The following is a 19,481-nucleotide window of genomic DNA, read 5'->3' on the forward strand; positions in this document are numbered from 1 at the left end:
CGGCTAGTTTTTGTTTGTACACTTCTACTTCCTTTAATTCATAATTTTTTTCATTCTATACATAACCCCCTAAGCTCTGTGCCAAAAGTGTTTTACATCATACATAACCCAACAACAACTGTTTTAAAGTATATGAATCGTTTGTATTGTATATCTTATATATATATATATAGATTTTCGTTTGTATAAAATCTCTTTCTTTGTATGTTTCTCATGATTTACGAAGAGAAAGAAGCTCGAAGCTCCTCCTTAACGGATCTCCCCGAGTGTTTCTAGCACCACGGGAAAGAGTCGAACTCTTCTTTGACTCATATCCTCCTGGTCCCATTCTCTGGCTCGTTGATCCCATTCCACCACCGCCGCTTGAAGTCACCAAACGGCTAGAGGATCTGCTATCACTAGGACCCCCAGCTGAACTTGGACGTGAGCTCGAGGCGATTGCTCTCCTTGAAGAGCTTCCGTTTCTTGACGAACTGCCTCTTCTTTCTGACTCACCACCACCAACCTGTGAAAAAACATACAAAGCTATGAGAAGTTTTGCAATGTTTTATTTTGTCTAAGAAAGTAAAAAAAGGGTTCTTACAGGGACATCATCAGAGTTTCTTGATGCAGACCGATCACGTGGTGTTGCATGCCTTCTTGAAAAAGCTTCAACCGCACCTGATAACCTATTGCCAGCAGTCCTCTCCGGTTTTCCAGCAGTTAACTCCGGTTTTCCAGTTGTATGATCCTGGAAACACAAAAAGATTATTTTTGTATCAGATATCCATCTAACTATAACCTCGCGCCAAATTTACATGTTTTAAAAATTATAAACTTATTTCTTCACGAATTAGCATCAAATCAGTTCCCCTGCTTTAAAAATTAAACTTATTTCTCCAGATTGACAAATTTTCTAATTTATTTCTCGCCTAACCGATAATTCAAAACTTAATTACCCATAAACCACGATTTTAATTGGTTTAGTATTAACAAAATAATTCTAAACCGGCTAAACCAAGACAAAATGTTTTTTATAAAACCGGTTTAGTGTTACCCGTGTTCTTGAACTAGAACTGGAGCTGGAACCAGTTTGCGGATGCTTCAAGACGGTCCAGTCAAATACATAATCAAACTGATAACCTGTGCCATCATAAAAGAACAAAAGAAGAGCATTAAGAAACTGAAGAGAGACAACGACTAGAATAAGGAATGTGTGGCAAGAACCACCTTCTCTAATAAACAAGTCTCGGAATAGCCTCTTGAGGTAAGAGTAATCAGGTTTGTCATCAAACCGTAGAGACCGGCAGTAGCGGAAGTAAGAAACAAACTCAGACGGTTGGTTTCTACATAAGACCTGTTCTTCAACATCCAATGCTTAAGTGCCACTACTAAACAAAAAAAAAAGAAAAAGAAAAACATCAAATGTGGCAGATGTTCATTCACATACCTCTATAGGAGTTGAGACTTTCTTCTCACTTATTCTGTCATACTTCTGCTTCCTTGTCCCAGCTTTTAATCCCTGCCATGGTAAGCTGTAACAAATACATTACAGCAAAGGGTTCAATATTTGTTGCTACAAAAGATTGGTGTGGAAGATGTAAGAGTCTTACCTTCCTTTGAGGAAGTACATAAGCACATAACCAACTGCTTCCAAATCGTCCCTTCGACTTTGTTCTTTTGATAAAAGACATGTCAGTATCAGACCTGAATACATAACGGTTTCTAATAATAAACACTGACCTACTCCAAGGTGTGTGTTGACACTTGCATACCGAGCTGTTCCAGTGAGGTTTTTGTTTTCTCTGCCCACCATCAAGTTTACTCTTAAGCTACACTACAATAAGAAGAGATGCAGGGAATATGAAATAACCTGTGTTACCTGTAAGGAATGTGCCTGTGAGTCTGAAGGTCTCTGTATTTCTTCCCCAATCCAAAATCAATTATATAAACCTATTGTATCAGGACAAGATATAGAATCAGTCAAGCTTTTCTGCAAAGAAGTTCACATTCAAGAGCAGTTGCACAATACCTGGTTTGCTTTGCGGCCGAGGCCCATTAAGAAGTTGTCAGGCTTAATATCACGGTGAAGGAAACCTCTAGTGTGCATATACTCAACTCTGTTAATCTGAAACCAAACAAGATGTTTTTCGGTTATGGACAAAAGAAAGAATTGTGAATGTATTACTCACAAGTTGATCAGCAAGCATGAGAACGGTTTTCAAAGAGAGTTTTCGGTTGCAGTAGTTGAACAAGTCTTCAAGACTTGGACCTAGAAGGTCAATAACCATAACATTGTATTCTCCATCAACTCCATACCACTTGATGTTAGGAATACCACCTTCAACAAAAAGCAGAAAAAAATAATAAATGTGAGGATGAATAAAAGTCTGTCAATGAAATGCAATTTTTAAAAAGAGACTAACTTCCTCCTTGAAGCAACGTATACAATTTGGACTCATAGTGTAGCTGAGGATGCTTGGTCTTGACAGATTCCTAAGAGAAGAAAACAAAAGCAGCAAAAATCAAAAGGCCAATTCAAAAGCAAACAAGAGAGAATCAAACTCAGTTCAGTCAAAAAGACTAATTCTTTCTATCTTGCCATTAATGGATATTAAAAAAAAAAGTCATCAAAAATCAACAAACTCTCTGGTCATTAAAAAAGAGGTTGATTACCAGCTTAACAGCAACTTCTTCTCCGGTTTGGACATTTACACCTGCAACAAGAAGAATAAAACCTGAAGAATCCACCCAATGAGATAAAAGCTAGCAAGAAAAAGGATTGTCCTTTTTGTTAATGATTACCAAGATAGAGCTCTCCAAATGATCCACTGCCAATTTTTCTGCCAAGTTTGAATTTCCCACCAATCACAAGATCCATTGATTTCTCTCTAAAACAAAGTCTCAGACTTTTTTTCTCAAATTCAGACAACTCTCAGAGAGACAGACACATAACTGCTTTCTTGTTTGTTTATGCCATCAACGACGACAAAGCCTCGTGGTGGAAATCTCGAAATCGAATCCACAGTGAAAACGATGATTCACGATTCTTTTTTTTTTTTAAAGTATTGACACTTCATTAAAGGGTCCCCACACGCTCCGAATGTCTCAATGTAACGCAAATCGGTTAGCCATTGTGGATTCGAACTTGTACCTCAGAAAACGTTTTAAAGTCGTAAACTTTTTAGCTGGATTTGACCCGGCAAAGTTGGCAAAACGTCAGAGTTTCGCTCAGCAATAACAAAAATGTTTCCGGTAATTAATAATACTAGTTATTATTATTAATACAATTATACAAATAAGTTAGGAATAATTAGAAATTTTGTTGCGACACTTATGATCTGTCATTGGCTTCCTTTTTTTGTCGGCAGACAGAATTTCGTTAATTAAAGATGAAAATGAAGATGAAGATTTACTGACATGTCATGTAACTGTGATGTCATTATCAACTAAGATTTGAAACAATACTGCATATCATTATTAACTTTTAATCATTTAAAAAAATCAGAAAGAAATGCTTTTTTTTTTGTCATACTAATCTTTGTAGTTAAAAAAAGAGAGCAAAAAGTAAAAACTAGCTTTTGGTTAATACTTGCGGAAATAATACCATTGAGCTAATATACTAATTTAATTTGCCTCATTTATTTTTCTGTTAAAGTTAAATACATACTATGTTTTGATAATTCGTTTCTCAAAACACTAAAAATCTAATATTCTTTGCTGGTTTTATTTATTCTATGAAATTACATTGATAGGGATTAGGGAATAATGCATTTGCATTTATGTCTTCAATTAAGTACAGTTTATTTACTGTAATCGTGTGTCGCTCCGGACCAGCCAGTGTCTGTGGCGTGTCCCACGATGACCCTGAATCGCTCTCTGGAGTTTGGAGAAAAAGAGGCATCAAAAAGGTGTGAAAAAGAAATGGAAGGCCAGATTATACAATATCTTCTACTCCACTACTCGAGTCTGATACCAACATAATCTTTTTATAAGCATCACATGATGTTGAAATCTCAACCTAAACAATTTCACGACACAACTCACATTCATGTATACACCAAATTTCTCCACGTAAACTGATATTTCACCTAAAATAGTAATCACACATTCACCAACTCCAGATTTTGTTCAACTTATCAATACATTTTGTTAGCAATCATCATAAACAGTCAAGTTTTTGAACTTGTCACATTGACAAAACTGATGTTCTATTCTGTTATGTTCGATAAACATTTTAAATGAAAACAGTCCAACAAAATACTATGTATTGCCCATTTGTTACAAACAAGGTTTAGTGAAACACCAGCCAAAGTATTACAACTGCCAACTTCGGATTCTCCGACCAAACTCCGATAACTCTATCGCCTGTAACGATGTCGTTTAAAGTTGATGTACAAATGCAGAATCCCACGCTCAAACGTGCATTTGAAACCCTTCTTGTGAGAATACTCCCACTCTTTGTTCACAATCCGGAACGCCTGCAAAACAAAAAAACATATTGATCAACACCACAATAACACAGAGATGTATGTGATGATGAAACAAAACACAGAGGTGATGGTTCTAAGTACTTACAATGTCTTCATAAGGAGGACCAGCATGGAACCGGATCATACAAGTTTCAGAACTTGTCCCATCTTTTTCTATAGTGTAAATGGGAGCCTTGATCTTGTCTACCAAATCCGGGTAGAAGATGTTGAACTTGTACCCTTGAACGATCTTAGGAGGCGGGTTGTCGTGATCATAGTGCGTTTGGTTATACTTGTTCCACTCGTAACCCGTGTGAACTCTGTTGAAGTACTTCGGTTTTCTTGGCCGGTACTTGTCATGCCACCAGTATACCTATAAGGAGATAAAGATGTTTTCAATATTTCCACTCTGAGAAGAAAGGGATAGACAAGATTAATAACAAAAGAGATACCTCAGAATCAAGGTTCACTTCAGCATTGGAGCCAAAGACAGCATCACCTTCCTCCATTGCTCCCATTGCTTTCATTGCTTTAACCTTAAAGTTATCTTCTACAGGTGCTGGTTTTGAGTCCATAGCTTCTTTGATCCGCTTCTTCTGTTTCTCCATCACAACCATCCGTTTCATTTCCTGTTATAGCCACAATCATATTTTTAGATCAGAAAAAAAAAGTAAACACTTAATGGGCAAAAGTCGATTGCAGGAACAGTTAAAGAGTACCAGTAGCTTCTTGTCTTCCTCGGGATCGATTGCTTCTTCACGATCATCACCGTGCATGAGCTCTGGCGAAAACGAACCAGCCGCTTCTGCTTCCACATCAGCTTCTTCTTCTTCCTCCATGATAGGCTCCGGAGAGAAGGCTTCTTCAGCATCTGAAAGATTTGTATCGTTTATCTCCTCCTCCTCGTTTTCTTCCATCACAGGTGCTAAGCGATGATTAACTTCGACATCTTCTTCATCACCCTCTGAAAGTTGCTCGAGGCGATGTAGATGTCTCCTCAGCATCTCAGCGTGTATTTCCTTCAAGCAAGCCTATTGAGCATCAAGATAGTCAGTGAGTATGCAAAAAAAAAAATTGTTTGTTTAATAAAAATATAACACCACAAGATCATCCACGAGCAAATACCTTTGCCTTGTATATATCGAGGCGTTTTAGAACTGCTTCCCAATACTCTACTACTTTCGCGGACCCAGACCGCAGCTGGGACTCGATGTCCAACTGCAGTTCTAGAAGCTCCGAGTGGGTCTTCCCATCAAGAAGTTTTCTGACGTCAGCTTCAACACCAGCGTGTAGTCCCCTCTCTTGAGCAAGCAATTCTGCAGGAGGCTCCTCCCCTCTAACTCTAGCTCGATCCAAGGCATCCCTTTTACGAGCTTCAGCTAGTTCCCAATCGCATACCACAATAAGCGCCTGGAAAATTTCGAAGGTATGAAGCACACAGGTTTACTCCCATACATGTATAAATGTAGCAGCATGAAACAAAGAAGAAAGAATCATAATAAACCATCAAAAAGAGACAGCATGAGGGTCCATGGAAGATATCAAAATTCTATACTTGCACAATCGCTTCATAGACTCGTTGAAGAAAATACCTCCCAATACTGTACGCGTGTTGGAGTTGCCCGATCTGAATCCAGATACATTTTGATATCATCCCGAAGCTCTTCCATATCTTTAACAGTGAGTCCCTGCATCATACATGTCATGCGTAAGTCTACTTTATTAAAAAGCATCACAACAATCTGAAGAAAAAAAAACAGTGAACTCTTATTGTTCACCAAAAAATGACAACTACTCAATCAGAGACTTAACGAGAGATCTACACTCTCGATCTCCAAACCAAATCATCCAGTATCGTATCTAAATTGCTAATGGCTTACACTTACTTATCTAATCTCAAGCTTTTTCTCTCCCCCGCAAACCAACTAGTTCCAAAGACTGAAAATATCATGGAACTGAACAAGGACCACGAAAGTAAAGACCTAACTGAAAAAATGCTTAACCACAATATGGATTGACAATCTAGCATAAGCTTTGTAAGTACCTTGAAAACCATGTAGGGTTCACTGAGCTCGATATCCATATCATCTGAACCATCCAAGTGCTTGCAGAGGACGTCGATAGGCTTCAGCCGTCCTTCACGCAGTCTGATCTCCGACCTCACCTTGCTTTGATCGAAATGGAACTCTTCCTCCTTCTTCTCCCAATCTTGAAACTCAGCTCGAGCACGTTCTCTAGCCAGCAATGCCATTTCTTCCTCGTGTCGAGCTTTCTCCACAGCTCTCTCTTCTCTCCTCTTCTTAACCTTTTCAACCTCCGTCATCCTCTCCCCACGTCTCCTCTTCTCAGCTTTGACGGAAAATTCGTCCAAGGGTACTCCATGGTGAACATCTTTTTCAATCTTCTTCCGCCACACAAAGGTCTCAGTGAGATTGGAATCCCCAAAAGGGTTTGAATCGTTGGAGTAGCCAGACACTGACTGAGTCTTCAGTTTCTTTGCTGCACGTAATGCCTACCAAATAGCATAAAGTCAGCAACCAAGTCCCAACACATAAAAAAAAAAAAAAAAAAAAGAATAATACCTTCTTTTGAGCCTTTTTAGCCATATACTCCTTGATTTCTTCCTCAGAGGGCTTCTTAGAGGAAGTTCTCTTCTTACTCTTCCGTCCACCATCGCTATCAGAGGAGGAATCATCATCACTCGAACGACGGTGTCTACTACGACTGCTGCTGCTGCTTCCCTTCCTTCTCCTGGAACTCCTGGGAGGAGACAAATCATCAGAACCGTCAGAGTCAGACTCTGATTCATCTCTCCGCTTCTTCTTCTGCTTACCATGAGATCCCATACTTTGAAAAGTTAACCACGCTGTCAAAAAATATAATTAATCAGTTTCCTCACCCTTAACATTGCAATAATAAACAAAAGAGAGTCCCTCCCTCTAAATCCTCAGAGCTAATTAACCAATTCCGATGATAACAATTGAAATCAAAAGCTAGGCGTTGATTGATAACGAGATTGATGCATAATAAGCCAACGAAAGCAGAGACATTCATGCGAGAAGACCACACGATTTGGCTAAATTGAAGGAACGAAAAGAGAAAGAAGCTCCTTATTAACCACCAGCAGTAAGGGAATCTGAACCAATAAGCAGAGTATAGAGAGAGAAGAGGTCATAGCATACCTAGTTGGATCTGGAATCAGTGGCGGGTGTGCGACGGTGGAGACCTCTCCTCCCCGATAACTGCATCGAAGCCACGTTTCCACAATAAATAGGGTTGGTATTTTTTTTCGGTATGGGGGTATTTTCGGTTCAATTAAATTTCTATGACTAACCGGCTCGTACTAACCCGGCATTTATACAATCTTTTTAAAAATTTTAGTGAGAGTTTGTTGTTTAACGTTTCTGTTAGCTTCCTCTGTCTCCGGACAGGATCAGACTCCAGTTCTTTGCAGCTTCGTGTAACATCAAGATATTCATCAATGAAAATACCTAGAGAAAAAATGGCTTAGAAAATCTACTAATTTGTAAATATATTTAAATTAAAAATATCGTGAACCAGCAGATGTAACACTAACAAAAATGATATGGGAAAGGAAAAGAAAAAAATATTACAACAGAGAGGGTTGGGGTTACAAAGAATCACACAAATCAATTTACTAGTAACATACATTATCTATATAATATATAATAAACCAATATTGCCATTGATCTAGTGTAGCTCCCTCTAGTGTTTCTTGCTCTCAAATCACAAGAAGATGAAGTCAGACGGATCCAAAACCTTAGATTTCACGTGTGATCAAAAAGCTGACCAACCTGATGCAGCTCCTGTTGATTTGGTCGGTCCTGATCCCGTTGTTGAAGGGATATTTGACGTTCGTTGCGCATCGAGACCGTAACCTTTTGTAGTGTTATTATACTCCCTCATTTTATTTAATTGATGTTTTACTTTCAAACTTAGTTGAAAACAAAAATATTAAATATCTTAAAAGACAAAAGAAAACTCAATCAAAATTTTTATTTTGACAAAGAGATTGCTAAGCTGTAAATAAATTAAATTTTTACCATTTTCATTACAATTTTAGATAAATTAACAATTGATTCTAACATTTTTTTTTTGTGAATTTTAAGCAATTGTACAAAAAATAAAAAGGAAAGACACACATTAATTCTTTGTCAGTAACATATTACACCTTCCTACGCCAAAAACACCAGCACAAATTTATTAAAAGTTTTATTCATTTCTTTGATAAAGTCATAGTATTATTATAAATATTATTTGAGTTTTAGTGTAGATAAAAAAGAAATTAAGGAGGGCAAGGGTATTGACATCGGCAAAACGTATTTCCGTTTTTTTCTTTAATGCACGTGGTAAAAGCCAGTATTTTCTTATGCTTTTTGACACAGTTGGCTTTGCAGCGCTGGACTTCACATGTTTTGTCTGGCTCTTCTGAATAACATGGTTTTCCTTTCTGAGCAATCACTGTTTCTCCTGTTATTATAATAATTAAAACATAACTTTAGTTTCATATTTAAAATAAAAACTGATTTTTTTTTGTAAAACAAACATATTTTTAGAGAGTTTTCTGCATACTTATATAAAAAAAGAACTAACCGTTTAAAGTTCTTTTTTCTAAATCATTGATTATTCTTGAAAAATCATTTAATTCAATATTATATAATTAGACATGCAATCTACATATGTATATAAATATATACAGCATATATATACAGCATCAAATAAAAATTATTTTGGAATGATAATAAATTCATAAAGTTGTAAATGTAAATACAAACCGAATAGAAGAACTGTGAGCATGAAAAAACCAATAAGCGAAAGTTTAACCGTGTTTTTCATCTTAGCTAATGAAATGATTGTGTTTTAAAAGTTAGAAAGACTGAGACCTACATTTATAGATGAATCACATATTGAAACTTATCTAATTTAAGCTATGTCTCTTTTCAAAATCCGATATAAAAGGATCTTTTTTTTTGAACAACCCGATATAAAAGGATCTAGTTTGACAAAAAAACACAATTCTAGTTTTTATTTATTTAATAAATAAAAAAGTTTATTTCATTATTTTTAACTTTATTTGAAATATTTCTTGATATATATATATAAACAATCAAATTCAATTAATTTACAGATTCAGAATTTATATAATACACATTTAGAAGAAAAAAAAACAGAAAGATAAACAAGAAATGACAATTTGGTCAGTAGAAATATAATTTTGAAGTTAATAGAAAAACAATCAGTTATTTCTATGTACATTTTTTGACAATACTTCGTATACGAATGACACAGAAGATAAATTACACATAAGCAAATTCAATAGATATATGAAGAGTGTGTTTACCTTATGATCTGAGGCATTTTGGATCAACCGTTAGACGATGCCAATTTCATATTAGCATCAAGATTATGCTATTTTGGGATCGTTCGTAAGAATGTGCCAATTTTTGTTCGAGCTAAAAAAAGCGTAATTAACTGAAGGCAAAAAAAAATCAAAAGTGTTAGGCCTTTTATATTTAGCAAATTGTGAATGTCTAGACACTGCCAAGGGGTCTGTTGTTATATTTTCCATTTCCAATGTAGGGAATATGAACCAATAAGCAGAGTATAGAGAGAAGAGGTAATAGCATACCTAGTTGGAAACGGAGATCTGGAATCAGTGGCAGATGAATGCGGCGTCTGTGCGACGGTGGAGACTTCTCCTCCCCGATAACTGCATCTAAGCGACGTTGCTACAGTAAATAGGTTGATATTTTTTGGTATGGGGGTATTTTTGTCATACGTGTGTCAGTTCAATTAAATTATCGCTCTGGTTAAGGATAATTCGGCCGTCTCAGTACGTACCAGAAAATTGACCGGTTCTATGACTAACCGGCTCGTATTAACCCGCATTTACACAATAATTTTTATGATTGTGGTTGGTTTGGTTTAAAATTTTAGTGAGAGTTGTTTAACGTCTCTATTAGCTTCCTCTGTGTCCAGATAAGATCAGACTCCAGTCCTTTGCAGCTTCGTGTGACATTAAGATATTCATCAGTGAAAATACCTAGAGGAAGAATGGCTTCGAAAATCTACTAATTTATAAATATATTTAAATTAAAAATATCGTGAACCAGCAGATGTAACACTGACAAAGATGATATGGGAAAGGAAAAAAAATATTACAACAGGGAGGGTTGGGGTTACAAAGAATCACCCAAAACAATTTACCAGTAACATACATTATCTATATAATACATAATAAATCAGATTGCCATTGATCTAGTGTAGCTCCTTCTAGTGTTTCTTGCTCTCAAATCACAAGAAGATGAAGTCAGACGGATCCAAGACCTTAGATTCCACGTGTAATCAGAAAGCTGACCAACCTGATGCAGCTCCTGTTGATTGGGTCGGTCATGATCTCGTTGTTAAAGGGAGATTTAATGTTCGTTGCGCATCGAGACCGTAACCTTTTGTAGTGTTATTATACTTCCTCATTTTATTTAATTGATGTTTTACTTTCAAACTTAGTTGAAAACAAAAATATTAAATATCTTAAAAGACAAAAGAAAACTCAATGAAATTTTTTATTTTGACAAAGAGATTGCTAAGCTGTAAATAAATTAAATTTTTACCATTTTCATTTCAATTTTAGATAAGTTAACAATTGATTCTAACATATTTTTTGTGAATTTAAGCAATTGTACAAAAAAATAAAAAGGGAAGACACACATTAATTCTTTGTCAGTAACATATTACACCTTCCTACGCCAAAAACACCAGCACAAATTTACTAAAAGTTTTATTCATTTCTTTGATAAAGTCATAATATTATTATAAATATTATTTGAGTTTTAGTGTAGATAAAAAAGAAATTAAGGAGGGCAAGGATATTGACATCGGCAAAACGTATTTCCGTTTTTTTCTTTAATGCACGTGGTAAAAGCTAGTATTTTCTTATGCTTTTTGACACAGTTGGCTTTGCAGCGCTTGACTTCACATGTTTTGTCTGGCTCTTCTGAATAACATGGTTTTCCTTTCTGAGCAATCACTGTTTCTCCTGTTATTATAATAATTAAAACATAACTTTAGTTTCATATTTAAAATAAAAACTGATGTTTTTTTTGTAAAACAAACATATTTTTAGAGAGTTTTCTGCATACTTATATAAAAGAACTAAACGTTTAACGTTCTTCTTTCTAAATCATTGATTATTCTTGAAAAATCATTTAACTCTAATATTATATAATTCGACATTCAATCCATAGATGTATATAAATATATACAACATATATATACCGCATCAAATAAAAATTATTTTGGAATGATAATAAATTCATAAAGTTGTAAATGTAAATACAAACCGAATAGAAGAACTGTGAGCATGAAAAAACCAATAAGCGAAAGTTTAACCGTGTTTTTCATCTTAGCTAATGAAATGATTGTGTTTTAAAAGTTAGAAAGACTGAGACGTATATTTATAGATGAATCACATATTGAAACTTATCTAATTTAAGCTATGTCTCTTTTCAAAATCCGATATAAAAGGATCTAGTTTGACAAAAAAAACACAATTATAGTTTTTATTTATTTAATAAATAAATAATTTTATTTCATTATTTTTAACTTTATTTGAAATATTTCTTGATATATATATATATAAACAATCAAATTCGATTAATTTACAGATTCAGAATTTATATAATACACATTTAGAAGAAAAAAAACAGAAAGATAAACAAGAAATGACAATTTGGTCAGTAGAAATATAATTTTGAAGTTAACAGAAAAACAATCAGTTATTTCTATGTAAATTTTTTGACAATACTTCGTATACGAATGACACAGAAGATAAATTACACATAAGCAAATTCAAGAGATATATGAAGAGTGTGTTTAGCCTTATGATCTGAGGCATTTTGGATCAACCGTTAGACGATGCCAATTTCATATTAGCATCAAGATTATGCTATTTTGGGATCGTTCGTAAGAATGTGCCAATTTTTGTTCGAGCTAAAAAAAGCGTAATTAACTGAAGGCAAAAAAAATTGAAAAGTGTTAGGCCTTTTATATTTAGCAAATTGTGAATGTCTAGACACTGCCAAGGGGTTTGTTGTTATATTTTCCATTTCCAATGTAGGGAATCTGAACTAATAAGCAGAGTATAGAGAGGAAGAGGTAATAGCATACCTAGTTGGAAACGGAGATCTGGAATCAGTGGCAGATGAATGCGGCGTCTGTGCGACGGTGGAGACTTCTCCTCCCCGATAACTACATCGAAGCGACGTTGCTACAGTAAATAGGTTGATATTTTTTAGTATGGGGATTTTTTGTCATACGTGTGTCAGTTCAATTAAATTATCGCTCCGGTTAAGGATAAGTCGGCCGTCTCAGTACGTACCAGAAAATTGACCGGTTCTATGACTAACCGGCTTGTACTAACCTGCATTTACACAATCATTTTTATGATTGTGGTTGGTTTGGTTTAAAATTTTAGTGAGAGTTGTTTAACGTCTCTGTTAGCTTCCTCTGTGTCCGGACAAGATCAGACTCCAGTCCTTTGCAGCTTCGTGTGACATCAAGATATTCATCAGTGAAAATACCTAAAGGAAGAATGGCTTAGAAAGTCAACTCATTTGTAAATATATTTAAATTAAAAATCTCGTGAACCAGCAGATGTAACACTAACAAAAATGATATGGGAAAGGAAAAGAAAATTATTACAACAGGCAGGGTTGGGGTTACAAAGAATCACACAAATCAATTTACCAAGTAACATACATTATCTATATAATACATAATAAATCATATTGCCCTTGATCTAGTGTAGCTCCCTCTAGTGTTTCTTGCTCTCAAATCACAAGAAGATGAAGTCAGACGGATCCAAAACCTTAGATTTCACGTGTAATCAAAAAGCTGACCAACCTGATACAGCTCCTGTTGATTTGGTCAGTCCTGATCCCGTTGTTGAAGGGAGATTTAACGTTCGTTGCGCATCGAGACCGTAACCTTTTGTAATGTTATTATACCGCCTCATTTTATCTAATGGATGTTTTACTTTCAAACTTAGTTGAAAACAAAAAATATTAAATATCTTAAAAGAAAAAAAAAACTCAATGAAATTTTTTATTTTGACTGTGAGATTGCTAAGCTAGCAAGGCATTAAGTTTTTACCATTTTCATTTCAATTTGAGATGAAATTAACAATTGATTCTAATATATTCTTTTGTGAATTTAAGCAAATTGTGCAAAAAGTAAAAAGGGAAGACACACATATCAATATTTGTTATTTATATTTATATTTAGTAACATAATACACCTTACGCCAAAAACACCAGCACAAATTTATTAAAAAAATTATTCATTTATTTGACAAAGTCGTAGTATATTATAAATATTATTTTAGTTTTAGCGTAGATAAAAAAATTAGGAAGGGCAAAGATATTGACATCGGCAAAACTTTTTCCCGTGGACGTCTTTAATGCACGAGGTAAAAGCCATTATATTTTTATGCTTCTTGGCACAGTCGGCTTTGCAGCTCTTGGCATCACATGTTCCCGTTTCCTTTGGATATTCTTTATAACATGGTTTTCCTTTCTGAGCAATCACATTTTCTCCTGTTATTATAATAATTAAAACATAACTTTAGTTTTTATATTTAGAATAAAAAATATTTTTGTAAAACATATGTTTTAGAGGAGTTTTCTGCATATTTATATAAAAAAGAACTAAACGTTTAAAGATTTTCTTTCTAAGTCATTGATTATTCTTGAAAAATCATTTAACTCAATATTATATAATTAGACATTCAATTTATATAGGTATATAAATACATACAGCATCAAGTAAAATCTATTTTGAAATGATTGTATAACAAATTCATGAAGTTGTAAATGTAAATACAAACCGAATAGAAGAACTGTGAGCATGACAAAACCAATAAGCGAAAGTTTAACTGTGTTTTTCATCTTAGCTAATGAAATGATAGTGTTTTAAAAATTAGAAAGACTGAGACATACATTTATAGATGCATCACATATTGAAACATATCTAATTTAAGCTGTGTCCCTTTTCCAAATCCGATATAAAAGGATCTAGTTTGAAAAAAAAACACAATTCTAGATTTTATTTATTTAATAAATAAAAAAAATTTATTTCACTATTTAAATTTACTAAAAATATTTCTTGATATATATATATATATAAACAATCAAATTCGATTAATTTACAGATTCAGAATTTATATAATACACATTTAGAAGAAAACAAACAGAAAGATAAACAAGAAATGATAATTTGGTTAGTAGAAATATAATTGTAAAGTTATTTGAAAAACAATCAGTTATTTCTATATACATTATTTTGGAATCGTTCTTAAGAATGTGCCAATTTTTGTCCGAGCTAAAAAAAGGCGTAATTAACTGAAGGCAAAAAAAAAGTCAAAAGAGTTAGGCCTTTTATATTTAGCCAATTGTGAATGTCTAGACATTGTTAGAGCACCCCCATCAGCAAACTCCACTAGTCTCGATTCCCAATGTGCATTTTTGATTAGTTTAATTTTTTTTTCGTTTGACTTAAAAAAAAAAATTAGTAGCCGAACCATTTGCGGGCCGCCATGTGGCATAGAACCCGCGGAACAGTGTTGATACGGGTTCATAGTGGGGAGCTTTTGTGATACAGGTTCATAATAAAAGGGTTTTTATATTTTTTTTTTTTTGGGAACTGTGTGAACCCCCCTCCCCCCCCCCCCCCCCTTCTTGATACTCCAATGCAGATGCTCTTAGGGGTTTGTTGTTATATTTTCTATTTCCAATGAAGTAGAAAATAATTTTGTATTCTCATTGCGATAATACACCTATTGTTTCATATAATTTTTCCTTTCGTTATACAAATCTTTTTTTGGTATGTTTGTTACAGTCATGAAAGTCATCACAAAATAATTTCCGTTTAGTACATACCAGAAAATTGACCGGTTCTATACTAACCGGCTCGTACTAACCCGTGCGTTTACACTGGAGATTTGAATCCTTTTTATGATTGTTGCTGGTTTGGTTTTAAGAATCTAGCGAGAGTTTAACCTTTCTGTTAGCTTCCTCTGTCACAGGAAAGGATCAGACTCCAATCCTTTGCCGATTCGTGTGACATCAAGATATTCTCATTAGTGAAAATAACTAAAGGAAGAATGGCTTGTGTTACAAAAAATAGTGAAGAATGGCTTAGAGAGATATTATAAAACTCTCCTCACTTGTAAATATATTTTAAAAAATCTCGTGAACCAGCAGTTACGTGTAACACTAACAAAGATGATTCGGGAGAGGAAAAAAATAATACAACTTTGAGTGTTGGGGTTGCAAAGAATCACACGAATCAATTTACAAGTAACATACATTATATATATATAATAAAACTCATATTGCCATTGATATCTGGTGTACCTGCCTCTGATGTCTCTGCTCTCAAACTAGGTCACAAGAGGATGAAGTCGGACGGAAGTCACGGAAGACCTTAGATTTCACGTGTGATCAGAAAGCTGCCCAACCTGATGCAGCAAGCTCATGTTGATTTGGTTATCCTGATCCCGTTGTTGAAGGGAGATTTGACGTCCGTTGAGGACCGAGACCGTAACCTTTTGTAATTTTATTAAGTGAACTCCTTCGTTTTATCTAATTTTCTCTTGAATTTAGTTGAAAACAAAAAAAATATTAAATATCTTAGAAGAAAAAAGACTCAATGAGAAATTTTATTTTGACCGTGAGATTGCTAACCTGTAAATAAATTAAGTTTTTACCATTTTTCATTTCAATTTTAGATGAAACTAACAATTGATTCTATATTTTTTTTTTGTGAATTTAAACAATTGTACAAAAAAGAAGAAGACACACATATCAATATTTGTTATTTATACGTATATTCAGTAACATAATACACCTTACTACGTCAAAAACACCAAAACAAACTTATTAAAAGTTTTATTCATTTCTTTGACAAAGTCGTAGTGTAATTATAAATTTTAGTGAGAGTTGTTTAACGTCTCTGTTAGCTTCTTCTGTGTCTGGACTGGATCAGACTCCAGTCCTTTGCAGCTTCGTATGACATCAAAATATTCATCAATGAAAATACTTAAAGGAAGAATGGTTTAGAGAGTCTACTCATTTGTAAATATATTTAAAAAGACGTGTGTGAAAAGCTTTTACCATTCACTTGTAAACGGAGACCTCGCGTACCCCCGAGAGGTGTATGCTCTAGTCCTCCTCCTCCTCTTCTTCTTTCTCGAACCACATCGGAAAAAGACGTGTGTGAAAAGCTTTTACCATTCTTATTTCAATTTTTATATGAATTAATAGCAAATTCCAATATAATTTTTTTGTTAATATATGCAACTGTTCAAGAAAAAAAAATTAAAAAGGTAGACACACGTATCAATATTTGTTATTATACTTGTATTCAGTAACATAGTACATCTTATTATGCCATAAAACGAGCAACAATTTATTAAAAAATATTATTTTCTTTGACAAAGGCATATTATCTTTAAAAAAATATTATTTGAGTTTTAGTGTAGATAAAAAAAGAATGATTTACACTATAAGTCAGTTTTTGACTTTTTATTACACAAAATAGCAGTTTGTGCTATTTGAATAGGTTTTGGTGGTTAGAGACATTGTTGGCCTTGGAAAAGTGTAACCATAAGTTTTTTTTGTGTCACCTTTATAGATATAGTTAGCTTTTCGTTATATGTGCACCTAACTAAGCGTAACAACAAGAATATTTTTTTTCTTTTGTTTTAAATTTCTTAAAATGTTGAAACCCATAAATCGTAGAAAGCAGTGAACATTTTTTGGTTTGTTTTTTTTTGATTTTTTTCTTTGGTTAGCATTCTCGTCGTCTTTCATTTGATCATAAACTCTTTTCGACCACCAAGACCGGAACATCATGACTTTGCCGCCGCGAGTTTAGTATACTCGGCCACAAACTCAGTTTAAAAAAAACATCTATGTTATCGTGATTTGAGTCAAAATCAGCTGTTTATCACGGATCTATCATATTTGAATGATAATAATAAAGAAATGAGGTTGACTCAAAGAAAATCATCCCAAAAAATGGTGATTTATGTCTGAAAACAAAAATGACTGCAAACTATGTAGAAAGAGAAGTGTCGATGAAGAAGAAGATATGCAAAATTAATACTGCCCTTCGCTATCATAATCTCATATGTCTATAACAAAAAAATTATGCACATCCGTTAGTGTACATGTGTACAATATAAATTATGGCGTACATGTGTACAAAAAATACTTGCACGTATGAGATAGAAATCTTTTTGTAGATATGGTAAAAATGTACACTTTAGAATTGATGGAGCAATGATTACACGACATTTTAATAATAAAAAGATTTCTAATAAAAGCATAGAAAAATTTTCATGGACAATGTCTTTTGATATTTGGTCAATGCTCAAATGTCCAATATACATATTATATTTTATCTTAGTGGCGTTTTGCATATCTCTATCATAATACAACAAAAATATTGTGCACATCCGTGAGTGTACATGTGTACAATAGAAATTGTGGCATACATGTGTACAAAAAAAAAAAAAACTTGCAAACATGTATACATAATTATCAAAACATGTATACATAATTTTCACTTTCCACATGTACATAAATTCCCAAGATCTTATATGTACATTAGTTCACTTGTACACCAAATAAGTTTTCTAAAACGATGAGCTTGGAAATACATACTCTTTGGCCTCCGTAACTTGTATAGTTGAGTGAAATCTTGTGCAGCAAGCATAGCATCATAAGATGATAACTCATCTCTGTCGGTTTTACTTTCATCCCATCTACACAAGTTAGATAAACATAGTTCAAAGACAATACCAGTAAAACCTCGCAGATTCTAGACAAATGCTAAATGAATATAATTCAGAGACATTACTAGTAAAACCTCCAAAGTCTTGTCTTTCTGCAGATATATTGATAGACACATCAACAAGCCCTTAAGGCTTACTTGAGTTCATCTTCCTAAATTAGTAATTTGGAATCAGACACTTTAGTTTATTTTATATTTCATTCTAAGCACTATATATCTTAAGTTATACATAATCTTCCTCAATTATATTTACATATATAAGACAACAAACAATGTAAATGCAAATAATAAAATTAATCATAATTTTAATATATTTAAAATATAAAAATTATAGTTGAATTGAGAGAAATAGATGGAATCTAATATACCCAAATGATAATTAAATCGATTATAAAAATAACAAAAACGACTAGATATAACATATCAAAAATCATATGTCTAATTAAAGTAATATAATATTATTAATATAAATTATGCATACAAATTATAAATAAATTTAAAATTAAAAATCAATAAAAATCAATTATTATAATAAATATATACCCCTGTATGAGCACGGAAAATCACCTACAAATAATATTTTAATAAAAAGACACAACTTTTAAAGTTGATATTTTTAGATTTCTTTGTTGGAAACACATATTTATAAATTGGCAATTTTTAAAATCAACACATAACTTTTTAACTTAATTGAAATTCACAACCTTTATAATTAATTGAGATTGCTATTATTAATACTAGGCAAAGAGCTCGTGCGATATCGCACGGAAACTCATTTTATAAAGAATATATTATAATCTATAATTTATAATTTTATATGCCTGATAAAAAAATTAAATCATATAAATAATTAAATTTAATTTTGATGATTAAAATATGATTTACAAAGTATTCAAATATATATATATATATATATATATGTATATATATATATATATATATATATATATTTTATAAACCTTTATGTTCCCTTTAATTTTTTATCAAAACACATATTGTATACAATTTTGTCTTCATCCTTTTTAAGTTTTTTCATACAATTTTTCACATGATAGTTATCTTCAACCACTTTTTGAACAAAATGCAATTTTTTTTGCATGATATATAATTTTTTTTCCTATTTAAAACATAATATTAAAATTATTAGTTTATAAT

The 19,481-nt window shown here is 33.2% G+C and overlaps 2 protein-coding genes and 1 long non-coding RNA gene across 4 annotated transcripts; all 3 read right to left on the bottom strand.

The window, feature by feature from the left end:
- Positions 1-32: 32 nt before the first annotated feature.
- LOC106369261 (casein kinase 1-like protein 9) lies at positions 33-3,050 on the bottom strand. The gene is made up of 13 exons (XM_022691607.2): positions 2,785-3,050; positions 2,656-2,696; positions 2,406-2,475; positions 2,172-2,320; positions 2,012-2,107; positions 1,862-1,932; positions 1,723-1,784; positions 1,593-1,656; positions 1,430-1,514; positions 1,210-1,336; positions 1,037-1,122; positions 584-730; positions 33-505 (listed from the first exon to the last, which is right to left on the bottom strand). The coding sequence occupies exons 1-13, from the start codon at positions 2,858-2,860 to the stop codon at positions 212-214; spliced, it is 1,368 nt and encodes a 455-aa protein (XP_022547328.2). The 5' UTR covers positions 2,861-3,050; the 3' UTR covers positions 33-211.
- A 1,096-nt stretch (positions 3,051-4,146) lies between these two features.
- LOC106369262 (cactin) lies at positions 4,147-7,822 on the bottom strand. Of its 2 annotated transcripts, none has more exons than XM_013809391.3 (9): positions 7,634-7,822; positions 7,034-7,317; positions 6,496-6,963; positions 6,044-6,139; positions 5,577-5,861; positions 5,171-5,482; positions 4,904-5,080; positions 4,558-4,824; positions 4,147-4,460 (listed from the first exon to the last, which is right to left on the bottom strand). In XM_013809391.3, exons 2-9 carry the CDS (start codon positions 7,295-7,297, stop codon positions 4,341-4,343), a joined length of 1,989 nt encoding a protein of 662 aa, XP_013664845.1. In that variant the 5' UTR covers positions 7,298-7,317; positions 7,634-7,822; the 3' UTR covers positions 4,147-4,340. The 2 variants fall into 2 exon arrangements, with proteins under 2 accessions (XP_013664845.1, XP_048597934.1); XM_048741977.1 differs by having other exon boundaries at positions 7,034-7,527; positions 7,634-7,681.
- A 3,594-nt stretch (positions 7,823-11,416) lies between these two features.
- LOC125578652 lies at positions 11,417-14,426 on the bottom strand. Its single transcript, XR_007316742.1, has 2 exons — positions 14,356-14,426; positions 11,417-11,508 (listed from the first exon to the last, which is right to left on the bottom strand). It is a non-coding gene; the product is annotated as an uncharacterized LOC125578652 (long non-coding RNA).
- Between the last annotated feature and the right edge of the window lie 5,055 nt (positions 14,427-19,481).

This window comes from Brassica napus, chromosome A9 (assembly GCF_020379485.1).
Source record: "Brassica napus cultivar Da-Ae chromosome A9, Da-Ae, whole genome shotgun sequence".
Classification (NCBI taxonomy): domain Eukaryota; kingdom Viridiplantae; phylum Streptophyta; class Magnoliopsida; order Brassicales; family Brassicaceae; genus Brassica; species Brassica napus.

Coding starts and splice junctions, on each gene's coding strand:
- LOC106369262 (XM_013809391.3), bottom strand. CDS start 7,297: ATGGGATCTCATGGTAAGCAGAAGAAGAAGCGGAGAGATGAATCAGAG. Junction 5,081..5,170: donor AGGAAGACAAGAAGCTACTG/GTACTCTTTAAC, acceptor TGGCTATAACAG/GAAATGAAACGGATGGTTGT. Junction 4,825..4,903: donor AAGTGAACCTTGATTCTGAG/GTATCTCTTTTG, acceptor ATCTCCTTATAG/GTATACTGGTGGCATGACAA.
- LOC106369261 (XM_022691607.2), bottom strand. CDS start 2,860: ATGGATCTTGTGATTGGTGGGAAATTCAAACTTGGCAGAAAAATTGGC. Junction 2,476..2,655: donor AAGAAGTTGCTGTTAAGCTG/GTAATCAACCTC, acceptor TTCTTCTCTTAG/GAATCTGTCAAGACCAAGCA. Junction 1,515..1,592: donor ATGTACTTCCTCAAAGGAAG/GTAAGACTCTTA, acceptor TATTTGTTACAG/CTTACCATGGCAGGGATTAA.